Here is a 25,662-nt window from a genome sequence, read left to right as displayed (position 1 = left end):
TCACGTCGCCCATGAAAGCCTCACCTTGCTCAATATCTCCGCTCCATATTCTAGCGCCTTTGACATGTCCCAATGATAGAAGGCAATCGACAACAGCATCACCGGTATTGTAACAACAAACCAAACCCAGACCCCCAAATAAGGACCGGTTTCAAACTGATCAAAATTCATACCGAAGAAAGATGCCGTGAACGATAACGGAACGTAGAAGAACGCCAACATGGTTAATTTCCCGACACGTTTGGCTTGTTCGATTGCTCGTTTGGATTCGGCAATGTTAGCGTTATTCATGATCACCGTCATGCTGCGCTCGCATCGCTGGGCGAGGTTGTGTGCCTTAGATTGTAGGAATTTGTAGTCTCGGAGAAGGACATCGGCTGCCTCTTTGGCCTTTTTGCCTGACTCCGTGTTCTCGGGTGCGTGTGGCCATTGAGCGCTCCCTCGGCATTTAATTTTCTCAATGGTCTCAGCTAGTCGACGTGAATGAGCTTGTAATATCTCAAGTATGTAGAGCAAGTTGGATAAAGACACAGTTTCTGTAGCAAGTAGGGCTTCGTAGTTCGTTTCAGAAGCGAGCTTATCCTCCACGAGATTCAAAAATTGCAATTCTGATGCAGCGGAATATTCAAATAGCTCATGCAGTGCGTAGAAAGGGTCTAATTTCATCGTCGGCCAGTCTAATAATTTTCCATAGTCCCGTCTGATAAGCGATGCAACCTGTGGCACTTCTCCGCCCTTTCCTTGCTCTTCAAGAGGTAGCGTGTATTTCTTCGACTTGAGCGCGAGTTTGGCTCGATGACGGATGGTAGGTAGAAAGCTCGTTTTACATCTTGTACCTGGAGGGTCGACATGATCATCTTCGTCGAGCCAGGGCCCTCTGATGCTTTCCAAAAGGTCATTCCCGGAATCATACAGTACCAACGCTATGTGCATATTAGACAAACCGTTGTAACCGCTGAAGTATTAGAGGTCACTTACCAACCCATTGCTTGCCTGTAAAGTTCAACGAAACTGAAATATCCTGCTCGATCGAAAAGTGTTCATCATCAAGCACGGAGTACCTCCTCACAATTGAATCTCCAGGCTTGACCTCCCGATTGAGTTTCAAGTAATGTTGGTATTGCTCCATTTCACTAGCTCCATGTTTCCGCAACCGATCGATATGTTCCTGAGTATTGCCTTTGGAGTATCGACGCCCAAGGGTAATGAAGCGAAGAAAGATGATGTTCTGCTCCGTAGAAGGTAGGGATGGCGATGTATAGTAGGATTGTCGATATAGGAATGAAAGATGTCGCTCATAGTGCTGTGGATCAACTTGAATCAAAGATCCAATTGTGGTCAGCCATTCGGATGTTGGATACCCAGCCATAAATAGTACATGTGATTTGTACTGAGTGTTGTCGTTGTTATTGCTGCTGTTATTGATCTTGCTATTAGTGCTGTGTCTCCGAAGTATGGCACCATTCGTATTTGGAATTGCTGGTATAGATTGAAAATATTGGGGTAGTTGCGAGGCAGTATCAAGGTGTTCAACTTTTCTATACACATTTGCACCATTGGCAGTTCCGACCTCTAAGGAGTGCTGTAAAGTGTACAGCGTGGCCAGTGATGGTGATGCCAGGGTGTTCAAACTTGGTGATCTACTTGCGTTGCTGTTCCGATTTCCATTCATACGAAAGCTTGGACGCGTTGGCATATACTGCGGAATGAAGTTGCGTTCCAGAAAATCATCCAAACCTTCAAAGTTCTGCCCAGGATAAGCAGATTGACGAGTCGTCTGTTTTGCGTGAAAGGAAATAGCTTCTCGGTATTCTTGCGGTGTAACTAACAGAACTTTAGCCTTTTTCACTTTTTGATTGTATACAAACCGTAAGAACGTACGCTCAGGAATAATGCCCGACTGGCTGGCCGCCGTCTGGCCTGACACCGATGACGCCGCCGGGGGCCTGACATTGTTGTTCGTATCGTCTGAGAGTGGACTCGACATGATTCTGTTGTTCATATCCACTCTGTACATCTCCATAATTGCACGGCATCAAAGACTGCATGGACTGCACGTTTTATAAGAGCATTCACAAGGCTGCTCAGGAACAGCGCAGCTAACTGATTGGGTAATATGACACTTTTTTGCCCTGCATAGCCATCTAATTCTGCTATTTTCGTATCCGCCAGATCGGAGCGGCCAATCAGTGCAATTATACAACACAATGCGACTTGCATGAACGCGTCAAGGCCTCGTGGGGGCTTTCTTGTGACCGGTAAGGCTCGGCCATCTAGGATGTTAATGCGCTTAACCCGGGGAAGTTAGGGCTAGAGAGTCGTCACGCCGTATTGACGCTACTGGTATTACTGTTACCATACACTGTTATACATACGGATGACGACTACTAACATTAGTTGTGTTACACTGACTCGAAAGACGAGTTGCAGCGGTGCTTTGGACTCCTACTAATGCGTCAGTGCAGTAGTAAAATCTGGGCATTTTCATAAAGGTTGTCCAATAGCTGTTCATCTTTAGAGCCGCGTCACTTTGAACGTGGAGACAACCAGAGACCCCCTCATTCCTTGAGAAAAAGATGTTGGATACAGAGTGTAATTTTCTATCATGAATTGAAACCTGGCTAAAACTAATATTTGGGTTTTGATCTAGTTAATCCATGCGATTTTGACCTATACCTGAAAACAATGCTTCCCGATCAGATTGTGGAACAATCAACTTGAAGCATACACCGTGACGTTGCAAGTTCAGCCACGAATGGTCTAAGTAGCGCCTGGCTTTTTGTGGACTTCGATTCCCAATATGTCCTCCACACAACCATCGGCCGGGCTAGCAAGCAAGTTACGCGAGATATATCGTGGATTGATCGTTCGGACTATGTGCGTTCAATGTTGTTTCCCACCAATTTGATTTTCTTGAACTTGCCATTTACCATACTGAAACCTGAAATAGCTTTATTACTGTTCCTGGAATTGGGACTCCTCCTTTGGAGAAATGGAGCAACGGTGATGGCGGCATATGGCTCACATCAATCCCTCCAACTTCGGCGCCTGACATTGCCGTGTACAGCTTTGAACATGGACTTAGACCGGATGAGGACTTTTCATGGCAGTCGTTGTTTGACCAGGGAGCGGAATTACTGGATGTTCTGATCAAATTGGGAGATGTCGTTGAGGTAAGTGTCTACTGTACTGATAACGAAAGGGTCTGGATAAGCCCTAACAACTCAATAATAGACGTCGAATTGCCCCATTATTTTGATTTCACATAGTCTGGGAGGAATTATTGTAAAAGAGGTACTTTCATAACCAGTCATTAAATTTTGTTGCCTTTGAACTGATGGGGAAGGCAATGAACCTCCTTCATCAACAAGCAACAGACTTCCGCCCTCTATGGCGCTCTATAGCCGGCGCAATCTTTCTAGGCACACCACACACTCAATCAAATGACCCTATCAATTGGCAAAATGCTGGTGCAATTCTACGACTACATTCAAAATCTAAAAATACCCGAATACCTCCTACAGCAGAGATTGCAAAAAGATTGGCAAAAATCTCGTTATCGTTTGAGCAGGCTTTCGACCTCATTCCGGTTCTCTCTGCGTACGAAACAAAGCAGACAAGAATTGGAGGATTCTTGTCTAACAAGTCTGTCGTAAGTGGGGATACTTATCGTCAACAGGCAACGTTCGTTCTTGATGTTGATCCTTACTAGCTTGTTGGGCCTGAACTAGCGACAACCAACGTTCGATTTGAAACCCAAGTAGCCGTGGATGCTGATCACGACAAGATCAGCTGTCTGAAAGTCGGAAGTCCTGAACTTAATTCAATCTGTAGATTTCTTGATGAGACTATTCGTCAAGCTCTTGTCCGTATTCGGATACCTTCTGATGATTGTAAGCTCGAAATACTCCTGTCTTATGCTAAATGCTGATGACTTATTGCTTGCAGATGTTATACCAGCGGCACTGGACCAACAGACCGTTGTAGATGATGAAAATGAATTTGAAGGTCGATCGTTCTTATCCACCTATGCAGCTCTCGATTATTCTAGTACTGACCGGTTTGTGTCTATCAGATATCAGCAAAGACGCCACCGGTGGTTCAACATCCCTTGGATTCGATATTATTCCACTGGTCTCAGACTTCTCGGTTGAAAAAAACGACCCGATCTTGCCTTGCTACATCATGCCTCCTCATCCGCGTAACCGCGCATTCTTCGGACGCACTGAAGTTCTTCGCGAGATTCGTGAGCGACTCCTGCCAAAAGGTGGCGACAAGACAAATGATATCGAAGTTGACGACGACGGGTACGAAATTGAACCAACACCGTCCATGTTTGCTCTCTGTGGACCGGGAGGAATCGGCAAGACTCAGGTTGCGACAGAGTTTACATACACATCTAAGGACACCTTTGATGCAATTTTCTGGGTCCAAGCAGACGAGTACTCAAAGCTGTCACAGGGCTATACCAATATTGCCACAAAACTAGGCCTTGTCCTTGAGGATTCGGTAGATGCCCGGGACCCTGTTGTTGTGCAAGATCTAGTCAAAGGTTGGCTTGTGAATCCGGTCAAGACATACAAACAACAGGAAGATCAGTCATCTGCTGATGAGTCGGTGCTTGCAAAGTGGCTTCTTGTCTTTGATAATGTTGACGACCCAGACATTTTGGATGACTTCTGGCCGCTTGATTACACAGGTACCGGCGCTGTCTTGATTACAAGTAGAGATCCCCTCGCTAAAAGATATATTTATTCCGAGGACGAGCCAGGAATTACTCTCCCTCCTTTCACGACTAAGGAAGCGACTGAGTTTCTACTCAAGCTTACCCATCGAGAATCAGAGAGCAAAAGTGAGTCAATTGCCGGCAACGCTGTCGCGGAGAGATTGGGTGGGTTGCCGCTTGCCCTTACGCAAATGGCAGGTGTTATAGAGCGCCGGGACCTGTCCTTTGCGGAGTTCCTGCGCATCTTCAATGAAGAAGAAGACGTACGGTCAAGGTTCTTCAAGATGCAAGTCAATAATAGAAGTATGCGAAGCAGTCGATATCAGCATACTTTAGACACCGTCTGGGCACTAGAAAAGTTGAACAAGGATAGCTCCATCTTATTAGATGTCTTGTCTGTGCTCGACCCGGATGGTATTCCAGAGCAGATTCTCACCGGCTCATTGTCTCAATTAGATGAGGCAAACATTATAGCCGACTATCCACGAACCTTAGAGGGATACCAAGATGCTCGCACCGAACTGCTACGATCATCACTCATTGCGCGTGACCGCGGTGCAAACAGGATTACAATCCATCGACTTGTTCAAGATGGAGCTCGCGCCAAGATGACTGATACAAGGTTTGAAGAAGTTTTTGCGTTGACGTCAAAGCTTCTATATGCTGCATGGCCCTTCGAAGACTTCAGTTTCGGACACAATATAAATCGATGGACGAAATGTGCAGAACTTTTCCCTCATGTTGTGCAACTACATGGATTGTCTGCAAGATGGAAGAACATGTTTGCTGCTAAAAAGCCTGTGTCGGAAACGGACGTGCAATTTCCCAAGCTCTTAGTTGATATTGGACGGTGAGCGACCTCACAACATTCATATTATTCTGTTAACTTGACTGACACGGGTCCTAGGTTCAATCACCAACGAGGAAATTCCAACGAATCTACCAGATATTTGGAGACAGCCATGGAGGTCTATGAGTCTCTAAGAATCCGGAGCAAAGATGGCCCTCAGAACGAGTATATCAACGAGACGATCAAAAAGATGGTTGCAGAAATCCATCACGATCTAGGCTGCATTGCTACCGAAACAAACCAACCTCTTGCTGCCCTCGATCATTTCACAGCCTTCAACAAAGCCATGATTGAATTCGCCGATGGTAAACCTCAGACAAAAGACATGAGTCTAGCGGTATCATGGAACGAACTAGGCAATGCATACATGATGAACGAAGAATGGAACAATGCGGCAGATTGTTTCCTAAGATCAATGGAGATACTGCACCAGCTTGAAAGTTTCAAGAAAGTGGATTTATCGTTTCCACAGATCAATTTGGGGTTCTCGTATTGGCTACAAGGGAGATTGGATGAGGCAGACCAAATACTGTCTGATATTTTGGCCGCGAGAGAGGAAGCATACGGCATCAATGACCGGGAGTCTTTCATGTCAGTCCTCTCTCCTGCCGATAGCATTGCTAAAGCTGACTTTATCTAGGACCGGTAAACTCCTGCATGCTTATGGTAACGTAAAGGCATCTCAGGGCAAGCTCAGCGAAAGTTTTGAGTATCATCTGCGCGGGTTGCAGCAGTATAAGTCCACCATTGGAGGCAATCATCACCGTACCGGTGATCTGTGTGTCAAAGTGTCAGACCACTATGGTCGACTAGGGCAACATGACACTGCAATGTACGTTTCGCTCATCGTTCTGTTTGCAAGAGACTCTAATGTCATGAATAATAGGGCACTTCTCGATCAAGCCTTGAAAATCTACGGGGATCGTGAGTATTATGGCCCCGAGAAGGCTCGAGCCTTACATAAAAAGGGGAAACTACTGGACACTTTGGGTAAAAGTGATGAAAGTAATACTTATATTTTAAAGGCACAAAGTTTGTACCGCAAGTTGGAGGACAAGGAGGATACACATATTGCTACGGATGCAGACTTTGATGATCTCATTGTTTTCTGGTCAAAATGAGTAGAGTAATAGCAATATGAATTTCGGGAACTCGTTTGAAATAAGTTTGGAGGTTTCAACAACCGCCGTTATGAAGTTGTAGTCTCAGGAAACAGTTTGTTTCCAGCAAGTACATTCGTAGGTCTGCCAGCTTTGACGAGACAATCACGAGCTATATTCATGAGCTGAAGATCACGGTCTTCTCATTTGTTTTAGCGAGATGCCAGAGTTTATGGATTACTGGAAGCACTTACTGGGAGCACCGAGGAGTGAAATTGCAACTGGTAGCTGTTCGATATTGCCGGTGACTTTTGATTCAAAGGGGACCTCCCCGACTTGAGCAATAAGCGTCAGCATCAGGCTCATAAATATAGATTGAAATGTGTCATACTCGGTACAGTGAACTCGGGTGCTTGCAGTATCGGAGACAAGAAAAGCATCGGAATGCCAACTGGATTAAAATATCGGCTAAAAATGCCACGATTAGTTAGCTTTTCTTTTCATTTTCGGCACAAGACTTCGATTTACCCCAAAGGCTCGTCACGATATCGAGGAGAAAGATTCTCAATCGGAATGAGGATGATCGTGTTCTGTGTTTCTGGGCAAAGAATTTTATCCGTAAACCACTTTCGGTAAACTTCCAAGCGATGCATGGCAGTTTCGTGTGCTTCTTTTGTGATGTGCGATGAAAGTTCCCTTTGAAGATTCATATTAGGTCCGATCTTTACTCATTTAATCATGCAAGGTGGACTTACCATTGCCATCTTACAGGTGGGCTAATATATGGCTGCTTTCCGAATTTGTCTTGATAATCTTTCCGGAATTGATCGAAATGGTGGTAGTCACTATAGAAGAAGGAGTCTCGACCTGCCTAGAGTCATGGTCAACATACTTTGTCACTTGCCAAAAAATAAACGGAAACGCACATCTTTCATATACTCCAACAGGCTGTCTCCCTTGGCATCTTCGGGTGGATCAGCGTCCCAGAATTCGTCAAAAGACATTTTGATATGTTTCACTCCAAGAGAATTTTCGAGATCAATGACGAAGTTGTCTATCAGCTTCTTTTGGTGTTCGTTTGTGATGAGGGAGATATAATTTGTAGGATAGATGATTTTTGGGGGCAGCTGGTATCACATTAAAACAGGAACCGATACAAACTGAGTTTAAACTGACAGATGGATTGGTTGTGGCCAACAAATCGCCATACCAGTGGGTAGCAAACTCCTGGCAAATATCAACACTTCTTCCGAAGAAAGTTGGAACATCAAATGATCTATGGGAAAATTAGCAAATGGGCTTAATAGGCTGTTGTGAATGTACACGAACTCGAAGCTTGGAATGTACCCATCAGTTGGAAGAACTCCATGAGTTGGACGGTGTGCGTAACATCCGTTCCAGTGGCCTGGTCGTCGACCGCTTCCACTGGCTACAAGAAACCTTTGATTAGTTCTTCATTTCTTGTTACTGACGACAATGAAAACTTACTGTCAGATCCAATAGCCACATCAACCCAGTCATATGAAGCAACGGCCACACCGCTGCCACTACTGCTTCCAGCCGGAGACTGGTAACCATCGGCTCTTGGATTCCATGGCGCTTGATAATCGACACATTCAATAGGCTCCTCTGTGGCGGCAAATGCGGCTAATTTTGTAGTTCCGAGAATATGAGCACCTTTCTGCTGGAGTATTTCAACACAGGCTGCTGTCTTGGGTGCTGGTGGATACAAGTCGTGATACGCGCGGTTGCAGACGGAAGTTTTGATGCCTTTTACTTGAAAGATGTCTTTCACGGCTATTCTCCACCCGAAAAGAGGATTTTCCTTTCCTGGACGTAGACTCTTGAGACGGGACGGCACGGCAATGCTTGTAGTTTCGAGATCTTCCCCGGCAATTTCCATCCTTGATAATTTACTGCTGACATGTGTCAGTAAAGAGGGCGTCGTTTCCAAGCAAACCATTGTCGAAAGACTCACCTATCGGCTTCGGGCACAAGACTACTTAGGAAGGCGCCTTGGGTATCATCACAGAGTTTCCAGATACTAAATGCTTGGTCACAATGGAGATAGTAAGGACCCTGCTCTGGCCTCGCAGCTGATTCTGGCGATACAACCGTCTCGATCAATGTTGTGCCGAATTCTGATCGCAGGACCTCTCCTACCGTAGTGGATAGAGAAAATGGATTGGATGCTGTAAATATCACGCCACTAAGAAACTCAGGGCGGAAGACATCATCTTCTCGCTTGAACTTGGAAATTTTTTCTCGTAACCAGTCTTCTTCAACAGAATCGCGACCTTCATCAATTAGGAAAACAGTGACAAACTTAGGAGTATCTGATCCATTGAAGGGCAAAGCCTAAATTTTGCATGTTAGACACATGTACAATGAGTGAGTGAGAGACTTCCGACCTGTTTGGATTGTATAGCAATAAAACGACTATCACCAAGGCTGAATGCTTGATGAATCATCGTACGATCTTTGTAGATCATGATCTTATTCGTGGCCTTCGCGGGTTTAATGATTGTCATTGCTCTTGTATGTTTTGTAAAACGGCTCGGTTGAGGAAGACGATCTTTTATTTGCACTAATTGAGGTTCCTTACTGACTACTTAGTCTTGAGTCATGAGCATCAGTGGGAGTATTTCTTTGTAGGCGATGCGGGAGGAGTTGAGAATAGATCAACTCCGTGTCACACCGCTAGAACGTCTTGTTGACTACTTCTTTGGAATCTGTAGTTCGGGCTGAGCTGCATATAACGAGGCAGTGTCGGTCATTATTGATGTAATTGTTATGAAAATGATTAAATTTGAACTGACGAAAACGTGAGATTCCCGAGACTCTTTACATAGATCTACTTCGAAAAATCATTCGCTAGGCTACGGGTATTAATGGATTGCTTCTCATATAGACTATAAACATGCGATTAAATGAAGCGCTAGATCATGTTTTTCAAGTGCGATTGTGAAACATAAACTATTCTACTTTCCTTTTCGCTCTCTAGCAATTGTATTTCTGAAGTATCTGAAACTCTTCAAAGGTGCCCAGATGATATTTGCAAGGCTGCTATTTCACATTGTGAACTAGAAACCATAAAAATGTATGATACTAGAGTAAGATTGCAGAAATTCTAATTTCCATCGCCTGTTTCTCACATTAGCACTCCTTGCGTCTAGGGCTTCCTGCATACCTACAGCAAGGCAGACTGAGCTAACTGTCGACCTAGGAAGCCATTGCAGCCACGTCAGAGTCAGTCAATTCGAATACTAGCTTGTCAAACCTGGATATCTGTAGCAAGGATTATCCAACAGGTTTCAAGCAATATAGAGCGGGGTAGGGTAAGAAATAAGAGGGGTTATCATACGACCATTCAATACGAGAATTACCGGAGAGATTTGCTCTACATCGAATTGTCTTTAATTGTTGCAATCAGGGTATAGATTGATAATTTAATTGGTCTCAAAGTAGATTGAGTGACTTTTAATGGTAACATTGGTGTCAAATTTCATTCATAGATCCACCTCGAGCCTATTAACTATCTCCTATCCCCTCTCAAATCACCTTTCCCTCTCAGATCAACGAACCGATCTATATAGATCTGCTTTTCACTCAATTTCCGTAGATGGCCACGGTTTCACCCTCGGCGAATCCATATGACTTCTCATTTGCGACATTCTTTTGAGGCGGCCAGTGGGCTTTCCATGGCTGAGACCGCTTTTCCTCCCTTGCCGGAGCAGTTGCAATAACCGCAGGGGCTGGTTATTGAGCGTTAGGTCGAATCAAGATTAAGAACTCCCCTGAACTTTCAAACGGTCAAGACTCTAGAGGACTTACTTTTGAGGACTTCTTGGGCAGGCATTCTATAGTCGGATGGTTTCTATACTTTAAGTCAGTAGATGGTTCTTCATTTTAGTATAGGAAGTCGTACCAAATTTTAGTAGGTACGGTTGATATTAAACTGGTGGAGGGCAGGTATACTGAGAAATAGATTTGGTTGAGGAAGAGTCTTTTATCACGACGAGGATCACTCTATTTTATACTCATCAATGGGTTCTTAAAAGGAGAATTTTAGACTAGATTAGCTGCTTGCCGCAGTCATGACCGGTTTCATGCTTTCAGTCCGTCATTTCCCTATTCAACTAGCTGCAGAATTATGATCCTAGTCTCTTGGGTTCTTGTGTAGTATGCATTGATAGACTACTCACAAGGTGAACTCGAAGTCAACCTTGGACAATTTCTAAATCGTGACATCTGGACAGTTGCGCCTTGCCTGTTGATCTAATAATTCAATGTTACTTTAGGATATATCGACAGCTCGCACATCTTTTTCTACAGGTAGCACATTCGCCGAAGCTTTCAAGAAATTGTGTTGATGAGGGATTGAAGTTCTTTCGATAGAACGAATTCATCGGCTCAGGCAACGACGATGCCGTCCAAAAATATCGATGACTCCTATGTGTCGACTTCCATGTACTTTCTCACTCACAATGACTTGTTCATGGCCGAAAAGCCATATGCCTTTCGGTTTGCTCTTAAGGATCATGATATATCAGCGAATATTCCTCAGACAAACATGAAAATGGAACGGAAAGAGGATATTATTATTAAAGATATCCGTGGACACGAGAAGCAGTATAGTCTCGAAAAGACCGGCTTTGAGGTACTCTCACATACCAGCGAAATTGCTTACGAAGACTTCTACAACCCAGACAAAGTAAAGATATACCTACATGAGTTGGAGGACTTGCTCAAGGGTAGACTGAAAGCAAGCCATGTTCTAGTCTTTCGTCATGGCGTAAGTGTGCATACTCTTGGAACATATAGAATTGTGTTAAATCCCTGGCTAAGTGATTGAAGCTTCGCAAAAGGGATTCCAAATTTCCAGTTTCCACAGGTGAAGTGTATGAATATGATCAGCCGACATCAGTAGCCCATGTTGGTAAGCAATCGCGATGCTCGATATCAAAATAGTGGCTGACCAGGTGCAGATACTACACCGGAAGAGTTAGCTGAAGAAATAAGACGGCAGTATGGAGAAAAAGCTGATATATGGCTGGCAAAACCTTGTCAGTGGATCAAGTCAGTTCCAAGTCTCTTCTTTTTAACACTATTTCACGGGGCCTGACGAAAATAGCATTTGGAAGCCACTCAAAGGGCCTTTGAATGACTGGCCACTGGCAGTATGCAATGCATCCGTGGTAGACAAAACCAACGACCTCGAGGCAGCAGACCTACTATACACGGATCTTGCAACTGAAAATTATCAAGTGTACCACAACCCGAAGCATGAATGGTACTATCTTAGTGGTCAAGGTGTATCGGAGCTTATCGTCTTCAAACAAGCTGATCATCTGATGCAGTCTTCTTTTCCTGGTAACTATTCAATAGATCTTCCTCATTTATGTCCATAGCTAATACTAAATACAGGTGTTCCTCATTGCTCGTTCCCAAACCCTTTTACTCCCAAGGGTGAGTCACCAAGGGAAAGTATTGAGGCAAGGGCATTGGTGTTCTACGATGATTAAGAACAGAATACTAAATTTACATTGGACTCATATATTCTAGATAAACGCTCCAGTGATACTTGTATTTCACTTCGTAAAACTCATTCATCCCTTTTCAAATGTTTCTAACATCATCCACACCACTCCTTGAACCCCAAACAGTCTACATGTGTGTACAGTTAGCAGCCACGTTTCACGGTTGCTTCAAGGCATTCAACATACTTTATGTAAAGTGCACCAAGCATAGCCGACGATAAAAGCATGAATGTACATGTATCCAATCGTACTCGGTAAAAATTTCAGGCGACTCCATTTTATGAAGAACGGCGCATGTTCAAAAATCGTGAATGCACTTGATATTACAATGTGTTGAGCCCACAGCTGCCCTAGACTGTTTTCCAAAAGATAATTTTGTCAATATATCAAATATCATATCGAAAAAGCGCATAGGTTCCTTACCTGATCGTTTCAAGCTGTGAGTTGTCGATAATGCCCAACCATCCAAAAACAGAAACGATTATGAGTAACCCTAATTCCGACAGAACCAGGAAATCCGTGGTATAGTTGCATACCCAGTTCAACCCACTCCGAAAACACAAATCATAGTTGCTGTTTGTGAAAGCAGCTATTAAATCTCTCAGATAATGTCTTGCCGTATCCCTCGACCACCGCATTACCTGGTTCAAGTACGTTATATCATCATTGACAGTAGTCACAATAACTGCATCTCCTTGATTCATAAAAGCAGTATTCCACCCTCGATTGACGATCCAAGAGGTGATGAAGCTGTCGTCTCCTGTTCGCAGTAGAAATTTGCCCTTCCAGTAATCATTTACAAATGCGTTCTTAAATGCATCATCTTGCAGAATATGAGTTCTGTAGGCAACAGTCCTTCCGGATAAGTTCAGGACTTGGCCGTTATGAATAAAGGCTACCGCTGAGTGCAAGATGTTTCTTCTGATAAGATTCAACGCGCCACAACTCTCCCAGACGTTAAGCTTTTGGTTTAGCCTCGGCCGGACGTATTGCATAGTATTCACCCCACCGACAGAAGGATCGTTGAAAGCCGAAGCGACACTTTTCAGTGTCTGTGCAGACCATCGGGAATCATCATCAGCTAGAATGACAAGTTTGGTAGATGCCTCTGAAATTCCTTTAAGTAATTGATGGCGGATATCAGCATGATCAACTGTGTATAGTTTGACACGATCATCTCTGATTGTCGTCTCTAGAAGCGCCCCAATCCGGGGTTCTGCTTTCTTTAGCGTGACTATATTGATTGCCTTTGGATCGCATCTCAGCCATGACCTTAGGGTTGTTGCGTAGCCTTCTTCGTCGCCTAGGGTTGCTGATATGACTGTGATGTCTTTTTGCGGGATGTACTCTTGCTGTTCTTGTTTCTGGAAGACGGAAGGCTTCAGACTGAAATAACCAATGTATTGAATGATATCAAGAAGCAAATGCGCGTATCGAGAATATCTGTATAGACAATCTTAGCCTCGAATACCTTCAAAGCTTTGTAAAAAGGTATGAGACCCTTTCGCTTACATTATCAATTGGTACATGAAGATGAGAACGCTGTCCATACTGAATATTTTCGTGATATGTCTCTTGAACACGAATTTTGTGTTTCAGAAACGGCTATGTATTCTGACGGTCTTCTCCCTTCCGAAACTGTCGATGTCACCACTGCTTTCCCTTTGATCTGAACGAATCATATTCCAAATTGGTTTACCTGTGCGAACAATCCGTGGAAAGGAAGGCGCAATCTAGCTACGTACTACGTAGTAATAGTGTACGAAAATATTAATATATTATTCTTACTAGTGTAATACTACATAGGTTGGTTGCATACATAGTGAGTATAGCTGAGCGTTAGTTTCTAGGCATTGCGTCGACACGGCTCATCTTTGAGGGAATTCCTGTCTTCGAGGCTTGGAGCCCATGGCAAGGCTCTACGTGTCTCTATAAGTTACATATTAAGACAGAGCCTAATATTTAGTAGCTGTATTAATACATTCGTCACCAACATTTATAAGTCGTGTAATCCATGCTGAATAAACCCGACCACAAGCATGATATGTAGAGCCGCACAGTGTTGATCAATGAAAACAAGTCCTTTAAAAGGTCCAATCAGCTCTGGTGTATACGACAAGGCAGACTTCTAATCCCATGGGGTACATGAACCTTGTATATCTGGGCCATCCGCGGAAAACGCGGCTTGTTTTAAACCCTGAAGTTAATGGTGAATGAGTACCTAGCTAAACTCTACATTTCTATTACTGATATGCCACCAGAGATACTGACTGGCATTCTTATACCGGAATAGCAGTCTTTCGAGAACTAAGTCATGAGGATTCGTTAATGCTGAAAATTTTTCGGCCACAATATCAATCTCTAGTCTCCGATACTGATAGATGCTTGCCATTCGGTTTTAATGATATCACAGACACTAAATTTTGTCGTGTATTGTGAGGCATGTCTCTTCTCTCCTTCTTTATGTCGCTTTATCTAATCGACTAACTATGCGGTCAGCTTGAATAATTAATTCAGTTGTAAGTCTGCCTTATAGTAACAAGCACTGCTGAATCATTTACCAACCTTGGAACTAACCTATGCAGAGATCTGGAAGTGCAATAAAMCCTCCGACAGCCGCCATAAGCATAAAGTACGGGACTGAAGCATTCTGAAGATCCCCAGGATGTATGACAAGCCAGCATATGAAAAAGACAAGACCAATTCCAGAGCATATCGCTAATATGCAGTGAAGTTTCATTATTGACAGTCCATGAACTCCACGAATGCCATAACCGACCGACCTCGCTTTCTTGTCCATACAACAATTGGTTTTCTTGGGTAGACCAGAGATTATATCGTCGATATTGTTGTCTGTAATGTATTTGTGGTGGTGTAAGATGTAGTGTGCAAGTGTAGTCTCAACCCACGCTAGATGAAGGTCTTCGTCTGGGATACTGCCTGTGCTGATATCATACTCTAGCGTTCGACGAATTTCGTCAAGGCTAACTTTCTCAAGACCACACTTCACGAGATCCTCTTCGTCCAGAAGGCGAATGAACTACCAAATAGTCAAGACTTGGACTTGAGTACTCCTGGGGACCGCCCACCTACCTTGACAACTTTCACTGCAGCACAGTCCGTGAGAGAGAACCACCAACGAATGCCCCGAAGTCTGCGATAGCTATTTATCAACTCGTTTATGAACTCACGGCCGCGCTTCGCTCCGGTTTGTGCCTCTACACATATCTCGTGTAACCGGGTCTTATTTGCATCTACGCACCAGTGTACCCACTTCCCAGGAGAGTCAACAACTTCTATCTCAGGTTTTGATAAGACATCGATAGAGCTGGAAGGATATGTCCTCTGGGTACGCTGAGGTCTTCGCGATTGAGAAGGCGAATCAATCGCGGGACTAGATGTTGAGTTTTTCAAAGAGCTGCTGGGTGGATTGCGAGTAGAACTTTCACTGTCTCTTTCATCCCTTGCCGGTGTAGTCACAAATGCGCTTTGATTAGATTTTGGAATGAATGGCGTCGGATTGAGCCACTTAAGCGCCACTTCAGCAGCATCTTCTTTAGCATTGTGCATATAGTGACCGTCATACCAATACCGAGCAGCGAATGAGTGCCCAGCTACACTCATAGTGCAGCTCCATGCTGTACGGCCACCTCTTCTATCGCTGACAATTTTGTAGACCGGGGATGCGGAATATTGAGCCATGCAATACTTGTCCAGCATCTGCTGCCAGGTACCGGGAGGTTCATTGAGTGCGTCAAAATCAACTGCATCAGAACCAACAAGCGTACTGCACTGGGACATGCTCTCGTCTCTCTCTTCATCATCAAATGTCTCATCTCTTCCGGGAAGTAGCAAATCATCATCAAAATGTAGATCTTCAAGTAAGAAAGCTCCCTCTGTCATCCGTTTATGATGCGATTGCTCACCCAAAGCCTCGGTGATGTTTGCTGCCAGATCAACTGAGAGATGCATAGGACATGAAGCCTATTCGCATAGTTAGCGCTCTGATATTGATTGAATGAAGACTTTCTTACACATTGCCAAGTCATTCGCGTCTTGCCTTGCTTGAGAGGTCTCCGTGGATTCGAGAATGGCCACCAAATAATGGGTAATGAAGTAAAGGCTTGGATATAATTTTTCACACGGTCGGATATCGAAAGTGGCTCSGACTGTAATTTAAACGAGAACCCATCGACACTGGAGAGCGCATCATGAGCTCGAAGGTCCGTCGAAGTGGCTGCAACCTCTGAGCCAATATCATCTCCTTGAGGATCAGTTTGCAACACGGTGAACTGGTTTGACCCGCGGTGATTCCACCTGAATGTCGGGAATTGGGCAGATGTGTCTGTTTCGTATGACTCCATTATACTCTAATAACGAGAATTTCACTATTAGACGGAAATTTTTGGAGCACTCATAAGGCAAAGATGGATAGAATTGGAGTACCCGATGGTAAGGCTGAACGGTATGGACCTAAGATACGCCTTACACAGCCACGGCCTGGAAGGGCTAAACTGCAGACACATCTCACAATGCACTGAGACCAAGAGCTGCTCATTTGAATAGTTATTTCTGCTACATGACACGACCTTGAATGATAGATGGCCACCTTCCATTGGCTGCCCTTCCTCTGATTCGCGAAACAGCGTCAAAGGAAACCTGGTACATAGGTAAACATAGCAGCGTATATTTGAACGACAAAAGCAACAGTAATTATCCACACCGTTTCAGTAGTTAGAGACCCAGGAATTAATTGGGCGAGCGTGGTTATTGATTATGATCGACTCATTGATAACATCCAGTGATAGCCCTAACCGATTAATCCACTTTAAACATGGTTTTACCAGTCAATACCTTGGTAGGTCGACCGACTTGCTTCAAAAACTTCTGCACGAAGTCAATAAGGTGAAGATCAGATCCTGTGAATGAGTCTATGTCAGCCTCACTTCACACATTTCGATTTTCAGTGCAGATCAAGATATCGTACTAGGTAAACCCATGACAGAACAACACACAGGAAGATATTCAACGTTTCCACTGATTCGTGACGAGTACGGAATTTGGCCAACTTAAAAGCAAATTAGCAATTGTATCCTTGATCCTATAGTTAGCTGCAAATGTATTAGACGTACTAGGTACAACTATCTCTGGAGCACTAAGAATTGGAGAGAGAAGAAGAGGCTCCCATAGATGCTGACCTGCTTTGACATCGGCAGTAAATCTGGTATTAGTCTGACGTTCCCTCTAAAAGTATCAAATAAACAGGGCACAACTTATCTCGGCCATTCGTCGTTGTAATTAGGTTTGACTTCTCTAAGGGGCATGATGGCTATGACTCGCTGGTTTTCAACGGGAAATAATTTCTCGCGTAGCCAGTCTCTATACACTTGTACGCGATATATGGCATCTGCGTGTTGTTCTGGAGTGACACCTTTTGCAGGTTTCCTTTAAAGTATACACCCTTTAGCTAGGAATAATAATGGGTATGATAAATTGAAGTGATCTCACCATAGGTCTATGCCATGTGGAGGTGGCATAAATGGCTCCTTCCCGAATTTATTCTTGTAATCATTGTAGAAGCTCTCTATTTTCTTCCAGAAGAAGAATATGTATGATCGAGTTGCTACCTATATATCCTCTGTCAGTGAACTTGAGGTTGAATAAAAAAGGATTAAGCAGTACGTCTTTGTGTAGCCACTCTTCAAGTGTATTTCCAGCAGCTTCGACCGGAGGCTTTTGATTCCAGAGCTCTTTGATAGAAATATTTTGCACGTTTGTAGACAGGAAAGACTCCATGTCTTGCGCAAATTTGTCAAAGAGATCCATTTGCGCTCGGTTTTGTGGGATGGAGTCCGTGAGATGGATCAAAGAGTAATCTTGCTGCTTCTACAGCCTTTAGTCCGGTAATGAATGACATATCCACTTTCTGATATGAATTTTCATGCTAAAGACTTACAGTTTCATTCGTCTGTCTCAATTTTTCTCCATACCAGGCGGGTACGATCCGTCCAAAATCGAAAATATCCCTGCTAAAAATACATGGAGTGTCGAATTGTCTAGGCCAAAAAGTTAAATTCCAAATATAGATAAAAAAGTAAGACAGAGGATGTAAGAAAGAAATTTCACTCACGGTGCCCCTGACCACATTCCTTCAGTCGATATCATTCCACAACTAGGCCGCATGGAAAAGCATCCATTGACCTGGGCAGGCATACGTCCACTGATAGTAGCTGCAAGTCTATCAGTACCTCCAACAAAGTCTTTCATATCAGATTCGGAAAATACAATCGGTCCCAATCGCACAATCCAACCACTCATAAGCCGCCACCGCAGATGGTTGACCACTACTCCCTCCTGAAGGAGACTGATACCCATCACCACGGGGGTTGAAGGGTGCTTGAAAATCAATACATTGTGTGGGCTCTGTGGTGCCAACCATAGAACACAATTGCGAAAGCCCTATTAGTACCGCGCCTTTGTCGATTAGTTTCTGGATGGCTGGTGCCGTGCGAGTAGCGGGTAGGTAAAGCTCTCGGTATGCCCTGCTTCCGAGCGAGGTTTGAAATCCTTCAATGTCGAACATATCTTTGACTGTGATGCGTACGCCGGATAGTGGTGCGTCTTTTTTTGTTTTACTAGTCGCGAGTAGGCGAGATGGGACGGCAATGCTTTTATAGTAGTTTTGGTGACCTTGGACAGAGAGCCGGGTTGGCTTGTCAGCTGGAGTGGGTAAGAAGCGAGGCTTGAAGGCCACAAGGAAGGCATTTATATCATCCTCATAGAGCCGATATACATCCCAGAGTCTGTCATGGCGAAGAAGATAAGGGCCAGGCAAGATTTCTGGTTCGCTATCACTGGCTGCTTCCTTTCCTATAAAGCAAGTCCATGATGTATTCCAAGCTGCCGGAAAGTTATGAGCTGCTAGTCCCTCATTGACTAAGGATCCCTGCTCTGGGAGATTTCCGTAAAAGATAATTCCTTTCAGAAAGTTTAACTTGAAGACATCGTCCCTTCTCAGAGCATTATCAACATAGTCCAGGACAGCATTAACCGCGCGAGACGGATCAGCTTCTAGATGTATGACCGTTACCAGACCACTCTTTTCTGGTACTTGAGGTATGAAGCCCTACAGTAATCAGCACATATTCGTTCATCAATCAACATTACCATATAAGACTTTGATACTTACGTGACTCCCTGGATAAGCTGCGTAGTGGGCGTCACCAATACTGAATTGGCAAGACTCGATGAGATCCAAACCCTCGGCTTCCATTTTGTACGATTATTCACTTAAAGATCTTTGGATCTATATAATCCAGCATAAATCAGGAAGAACTTACTTCCTGGCATAAAATATATGACGGTCATCAATCACCTACATTGATGCATGATGGAGGTATCACACTGTAATGAAATACAGGTAAGGTAATCCAAGTCATACGATGGTATTTACTAGTAAAGCCAGCGTATTACTAGTGAGAAACGAATTGTTACATAACAGGGACAATCACGATGCGGGACTGCTCTGCAGGCTCTACTCGCTCTACTCCGCGTTCCAAATAGTCTCGGGTACATATTCGTTGAAAACTGAAGTATGTCGGCCAGATATTTATTCACAATGAAGAATTACTATATACCTTGTAATAAAGACAAAACAATACATATAACCGGCTGTCACGCCATATGACTCCAGAAACCTCTTATTTACTCCCATAATCCGCGCTCATGATTAGGATTAAAAGCATAGCTCCTCCGTTTCCGACCCTTATCATTCCACGGCCACCACGATGACCATGACGATGATGAGGACGAAAACCATGATCTTGGATCATATCGACTCCTTTTTGCTGGGAGACGGTTGTGTATAAAGTCAGGTATATACTGAGATCGACGTTGATTCGTGAGTGGGTTCTTGAACCATGGTGGAAGGAGTGACGATCTCTGGGTTGAGAATGGAAATCGGGATGGTGTTGTAGATGTGAATGGCCATGGTAGAGAAGAGAACCATGAKCCAGGAGTATTAGTAGTCGTTGTGGCCGTAGTTGTTTGTCGCCGGAAGAAGTTCAAAGGATTATATTTGGTCATCTTTGACTGCTTCTGCTTCTCGAATTGCGAAATGACACGGTCGAGTTGTTTTTCACGATGATCAGACTGCTGCTTGTGCTGGACTTTGCGCCATTCCTGTTGTTCATTAGGATCTAGGCACCAGACCACTATATCGCCTTTTCGCCGCGAGTCGTCATGCCACGCTGTATTCCATGTTCGCCAGCATTCGCCATAGGAGCTGCTACGCAGTGAAGTACGAATTGTTGGTTCAAGTTGCGCAAAGAAGACTAGATAGTCCGGCCATTCATGAAAGGTAGCCTCCTTCGGCGACTGCGCTTGTTGATGAGAGTAGTAAGCCGTAGGTGGTGATCGAGATGGCAACGTTGACATGTATGAGGGTCGACGAGGGATGTGCCAAAGACCGCCAATCATGTGATTCTGCAGGAATCCGGTCGGATTCGCGTAGAATTGGTCTGCTTCATCCAAGTATGCTTTCTTTTGTGCTTCATTCAGCCCCACAGGAGGTTCGCAGGACAGTGCCCATGCCTCTATAGAGGGAAAGACCAAGTGTGACCTCCAAGGTGTACTATGACAGGGCATCAGAAAGCCAACAGTCATGTTCCTTGACGGAGCTTGCACCGGTTTGTCTGATTCTCCAAACAATGGACGCGGAGCGAGCAAGTGGCCGTAGTCCTCTTGGTGGGCATTGTGTCGTGCTCGCAAATAGGAGAGAACATCCGTCGGTCCGGGTGCATGTACTAAAGTGGTATAATATGCGATGAAAATGTTCACTAGTACCAGGAATAGCAACGTCAATCTTCGGGGCAATTGAGCATTGGTTGAAGATGAAATAGCTGGAAGGAAGAACGAAACAAGCGGCTCGGCCGTTATAATATGTAGAGCCGGCAACAAGGGATAAATGAATCTGACTTCCTTGTGCGCAATGATGGAGAGCACGGCCGGCATGACAAGTGATACTGTAGCTAGTTGATATTTGATTGAGCCTCGGCGGCTCACCGTCGTTGCGACACCGGGACGCAAGGACTTGTAGAGTCCAACGAGACCAAAAGGAAGAGCCGTGGTTAGAAGGAGTGGGTACCCTTGTGAAAGATAATAATGCCAGTCATTGTGGCCGTAGAAGATGGCAATGGACTGAGCAACGTTGACGTAGAGGAATTGGAAGATGGGAAATGCCCAGACGCCGTAAAAGAGGCGATCGATCAGAACCGAGAAAGCGAGGACAGCGGATCTATTGACAAGTGAGTAAATAACCCAAATCAGGCCTCGTTTGAAAGACTTACCCGCAAAAGACCGATTCCCTCACAAGTATAAAGACGGTCGATCGTGGGCATTGATATGCGGCAAACCCGGCCATGCATGCCCATATGATGATGTTCGTGGGGCGCAGAACGCAAGCCAGCGCTGCGAATAAGAGACATTTTCGGAGGCTGGATAGCGCTACCGTTAGAAACATGATGGTAAATATGTCTCCATCGAGCCCAGGCCATCTGTACCTTGACTGTCGACTCGCGCTTTCAAGAGTCTCATCCGGTTCATCCTGTTCTTCCCTTTCTTCCTCCTCTTCTGCGTCCACCTCCTGGTTATCGAGAAACCACTCCCACGGCCATAAGTATAGGGCGACTATGGTCAATGTCGTTTCTGCGGAATTCGAAAACGTTCGTGTTGAGCAAAACCATTGCCAAGGGCTCAGGACACTCAATGCCAGCTATAGACAAGTCCGCTTATTAGCCATGCTCTCATAAACAGTCGTTGCACGAATTCATACCGTAGCCCATGCGCCATAGCTCTCAGTTCCATAAATCTTGTTGGATAATTTCCATGTGTAGTAGTCTCCGGTCGCGGCAATAATAGCTTGGGCAATCTTGGGTGCTACGATGAGCAATTCGGCTGCATTTAGGGGGGACAGTCGTGCAACCCATGCGAAGGAGCCGGCAACGTAATATACGGCGGCAAAAAACAGGGGATGAATTGAGGATCGTAGCTCATGTCTCCATTCCTACGCATCGCTTGCGATTAGTCCCTTTCCAACGTCTGCCAGGCCAGGAACTTACCCATGTGATCCAGGCACCGCTATCACTCCCGAACACAACTTGCCAGGCCGGCTCTAAAGACTGAAAGAATTCGTCGGGTTGAAAAAAAGTGCGCACAGTAAGCGCATTCAGTATGCGAAACGCGACCAGAAACAACAAGATGTTATGAGGCGTCGCTTGAGCTTTGGCGCGTCGTCTGAGCCGATGGATGGAGTCAGCCAAGGAGGTATCCGTGCCGCTCGACGCAAGAGACTGCTCTGAGGCTTCCAGGGACATGATGCCGGGTCAGCTGCATGCCGGAGCCGTGCGCAGTCAGATGAGGTCGGCAACGAGACCGTTGATATCAAAGGACAATTATTATGGAGCCGTGGGTTGTCAGTCGGCGTGTCGATCTCGATAGTCGCGACGGTTGGCTGGGGAAACAAGGGTAGAGGCGGCTGCGGCAATCCACGGGGCCCCACTATGCGTAACTTGCGTCGCTCGCAATGCAAGTCACAGTGCGCGCAGGATAATGTATATACAAGTCACTGTATGATGGCTGTACACGGCTATATTACTCGTAAAACAGAGGTTTATTGAGGTAGCAATTACTAATCTTACGAAGGAGTGAGACGACGCGATTGACCGTTGACGTAATGCGAACCGCTGGCAGTTACGTACTTGACCCAATACGGTTAGCTTCATTTCTGTCACATGACTACACGCGCTAGGGCTTCACCAGCCAATCAGCAGCGAGGGAAAAGGAATGACATTCCGGCAGGAGCGACCTGGCCAATCACGTGCGGTACACCGGGCCGGGTCTCCGTCGGCCGGGATTGGAAGTCGCGACGAGCGGCTACACTTGCACTTAGAGGTCTAGTTCCATCGTCATGCCCGTGGACGGTGCGAGAATGGATCGTGTCCCTCGTTTTTTTGCCTTCCACCGGTTTTACTCATATACGAAGGTTGGCCTTTTCTTTTTCTTCTTTCTTTCCTGTTCTGTTGAGTTGTTCGAGGGCTTTTTCCACATCCTGTCCTTGCCGTCATCCCACAGTCTCTTTTTCAGAGCGTACCCCGCCATATCTTGAAGATCTTCACGATTGACTCACATCAAAGCCATTGACTCTTCTTATATGTTAGGCAGACATTGTCAGTACCTGATCTAGGTTCCCCGCATCATGTCTCCCATCGCAATTGAAACCCAGGACGCGAACGTCGCTTTCAAAGACGACTCCGTTTACCATGCAACTTCTACCAACGCTGCTATCGCAGCCGAGCACGACTATGCCGCTCACAATTACCACCCTCTGCCCATCGTTTTTGCTCGCGCGTCAGGCACTTCGGTATGGGATCCCGAGGGTCGCCATTACCTAGACTTCTTGTCCGCATATTCTGCTGTCAACCAAGGTCACTGTCACCCTGAACTCGTCAAGGCTTTGGTCGACCAGGCATCCAGGTTGACCCTGAGCTCACGCGCTTTCTACAATGATGTCTTTCCCAAGTTTGCCGAGTTTGTGACCAAGTTCTTTGGTTTCGACATGGTTCTTCCCATGTGTACAGGTGCCGAAGCAGTTGAGACGGGTATCAAGATTGCCAGAAAATGGGGTTACAAAGTCAAGGGAATTCCTGAAAATCAAGCAATCGTGCTTAGTGTTGAGAACAACTTCCACGGTAGAACTGTAAGTCGGTCGTCGTAGGTCGCTTTATCCACACCCAACCGATATTGATTGTTGATTGTGTAGTTCGCCGCTATTTCCATGTCTTCCGACCCCGAGTCCCGCGACAACTATGGCCCGTACCTGCCCAACATCGGACACTGTATCCCTGGAACCAACAAGCCAATTGCCTACAACGACAAGGCCGCTCTCAAAGAGGCCTTCGAAGCGGCTGGCTCTAACCTAGCCGCTTTCTTGGTCGAGCCGATCCAAGGAGAAGCTGGTATTGTTGTCCCAGACGATGATTACTTGCAGGAGGCTCGCGCTCTTTGCGACAAGCACAATGTGCTCCTCATTTGCGACGAGATTCAGACAGGTATTGCTCGTACCGGAAAGCTTTTGTGTCACGAGTGGAGCGGCATCAAGCCCGATCTCGTATTGCTTGGAAAAGCCATTTCCGGAGGAATGTACCCTGTCTCGTGCGTGCTCGGTCGCAAGGATGTGATGCTCACAATCGAGCCTGGTACTCACGGATCGACTTACGGAGGTAACCCCTTGGGTTCTGCCATTGCCATCCGCGCTTTGGAGATCATTCGCGACGAGAACATGGTTAAACATGCCGAGAAGCTTGGTCATGTCTTCCGTGACGGCTTGACCGCGCTCAACAGTCCTCTGATCCAGACTGTGCGTGGTAAGGGTTTGTTGAATGCCATCGTCATTGACGAGAGCAAGACAGGCGGTCACTCCGCTTGGGATCTGTGCATGTTGATGAAGTCCAAGGGACTGCTGGTATGTTTCCTACTTTGATGAGTGGTTAACGCAAGGTACTAATTTGAGATGAATAGGCCAAGCCGACCCACGAAAACATCATTCGTCTCGCACCTCCCTTGGTCATTACAGAAGCCGAAATCAAGAGTGCTCTTGACATTATCAAGCAGTCTCTTGAGGAGCTCCCCACCCTCTCTGGCAAGAAGGAAGATGAAGTCATTCCTCCTGCTGAAAAGAAGGTCAAGATCGGAGTCGATAATTAGACGACATCTATTACCGTGCTCAAATAACATGCCTGGCTTGTAGCTCGAGTCCGAGCCGGCATGTTTGAGCCGTGCCTACTTTCCACAAGGATCATTTTCCTTTGAGTGGACTGTAAGGCACTTAGACGGAGCAACATATCAGGAAGAACTTGAATCATCTCTAGTATGATATATTAAGCTCACGCTTTTAGCTGAGTGGACTTATATTACCAGGAGCTCGACCGACCGGCACGCGCCGTGTTGTCAGGTTTATGTACTTCTGTCAGAGGGGGCTGTGTGCGAGGGGTTCAAGGGGGCACAAAAATGCCTCACCTTGGTAGGTGGTGGGTTCAAGAGCTGTCGGTATTGATTAAATAGCGCATAGTAATTGCTTGCCAAGCGGCATTGCATGTCTTAGCAAAAGTTGTCAATGAATTATTATTATACTCGGTATTATCAAAACTGTACTTCTTCGTTCTATTAGTTGAGTGTGTAGGAGAAGTTGCCAGTAACCACCTGTGGAGTAACCCCCCCTTCGATGTATACAGATCTAGACCACTCAGCACATCCCTGCAAATCGCTCATCGACCTTGGAAGCCGCATGACAACCCAACATAAACAAGATACTGGTCCTCAATTCTCGTCAAGAAGCAGATCCCACACGTCAGGTATAAGCAGACCGCTCAATACTACACACGTTCAAAC

At 45.3% G+C, this 25,662-nt stretch overlaps 5 protein-coding genes across 5 annotated transcripts; 2 read left to right on the top strand and 3 right to left on the bottom strand.

The window, feature by feature from the left end:
- On the bottom strand, positions 1-1,987 carry BHQ10_007384 (uncharacterized protein; the record flags this gene model as incomplete). Its single annotated transcript, XM_040880073.1, has 3 exons — positions 1-923; positions 979-1,824; positions 1,882-1,987. 3 exons carry the CDS (start codon positions 1,985-1,987, stop codon positions 1-3), a joined length of 1,875 nt encoding a protein of 624 aa, XP_040735887.1.
- Positions 1,988-2,800: 813 nt separating this feature from the next.
- On the top strand, positions 2,801-6,697 carry BHQ10_007383 (uncharacterized protein; the record flags this gene model as incomplete). The annotated part of the gene is made up of 10 exons (XM_040880072.1): positions 2,801-2,877; positions 2,951-3,173; positions 3,235-3,294; positions 3,347-3,652; positions 3,713-3,893; positions 3,949-4,008; positions 4,076-5,576; positions 5,634-6,167; positions 6,217-6,408; positions 6,463-6,697. 10 exons carry the CDS (start codon positions 2,801-2,803, stop codon positions 6,695-6,697), a joined length of 3,369 nt encoding a protein of 1,122 aa, XP_040735886.1.
- Positions 6,698-6,765: 68 nt separating this feature from the next.
- BHQ10_007382 (uncharacterized protein) lies at positions 6,766-9,207 on the bottom strand (the record flags this gene model as incomplete). The annotated part of the gene is made up of 11 exons (XM_040880071.1): positions 6,766-6,875; positions 6,931-7,011; positions 7,068-7,144; positions 7,205-7,372; positions 7,432-7,547; positions 7,603-7,803; positions 7,921-7,952; positions 8,006-8,101; positions 8,165-8,595; positions 8,655-9,034; positions 9,088-9,207. The coding sequence occupies 11 exons, from the start codon at positions 9,205-9,207 to the stop codon at positions 6,766-6,768; spliced, it is 1,812 nt and encodes a 603-aa protein (XP_040735885.1).
- Positions 9,208-10,285: 1,078 nt separating this feature from the next.
- Positions 10,286-22,589, bottom strand: BHQ10_007381 (uncharacterized protein; the record flags this gene model as incomplete). Its single annotated transcript, XM_040880070.1, has 10 exons — positions 10,286-10,431; positions 10,511-10,553; positions 12,858-13,659; positions 15,000-15,256; positions 15,310-16,200; positions 16,251-16,533; positions 20,099-21,511; positions 21,564-21,988; positions 22,049-22,279; positions 22,335-22,589. 10 exons carry the CDS (start codon positions 22,587-22,589, stop codon positions 10,286-10,288), a joined length of 4,746 nt encoding a protein of 1,581 aa, XP_040735884.1.
- Positions 22,590-23,470: 881 nt separating this feature from the next.
- BHQ10_007380 (uncharacterized protein) lies at positions 23,471-24,978 on the top strand (the record flags this gene model as incomplete). The annotated part of the gene is made up of 3 exons (XM_040880069.1): positions 23,471-23,971; positions 24,035-24,736; positions 24,793-24,978. 3 exons carry the CDS (start codon positions 23,471-23,473, stop codon positions 24,976-24,978), a joined length of 1,389 nt encoding a protein of 462 aa, XP_040735883.1.
- Positions 24,979-25,662: the final 684 nt, after the last annotated feature.

Source organism: Talaromyces amestolkiae (assembly GCF_001896365.1).
Source record: "Talaromyces amestolkiae strain CIB chromosome Unknown scaffold15.1, whole genome shotgun sequence".
In the NCBI taxonomy this organism is placed as follows: Eukaryota; Fungi; Ascomycota; class Eurotiomycetes; order Eurotiales; family Trichocomaceae; genus Talaromyces; species Talaromyces amestolkiae.
This window is presented reverse-complemented; position numbering and strand designations above follow the sequence as displayed.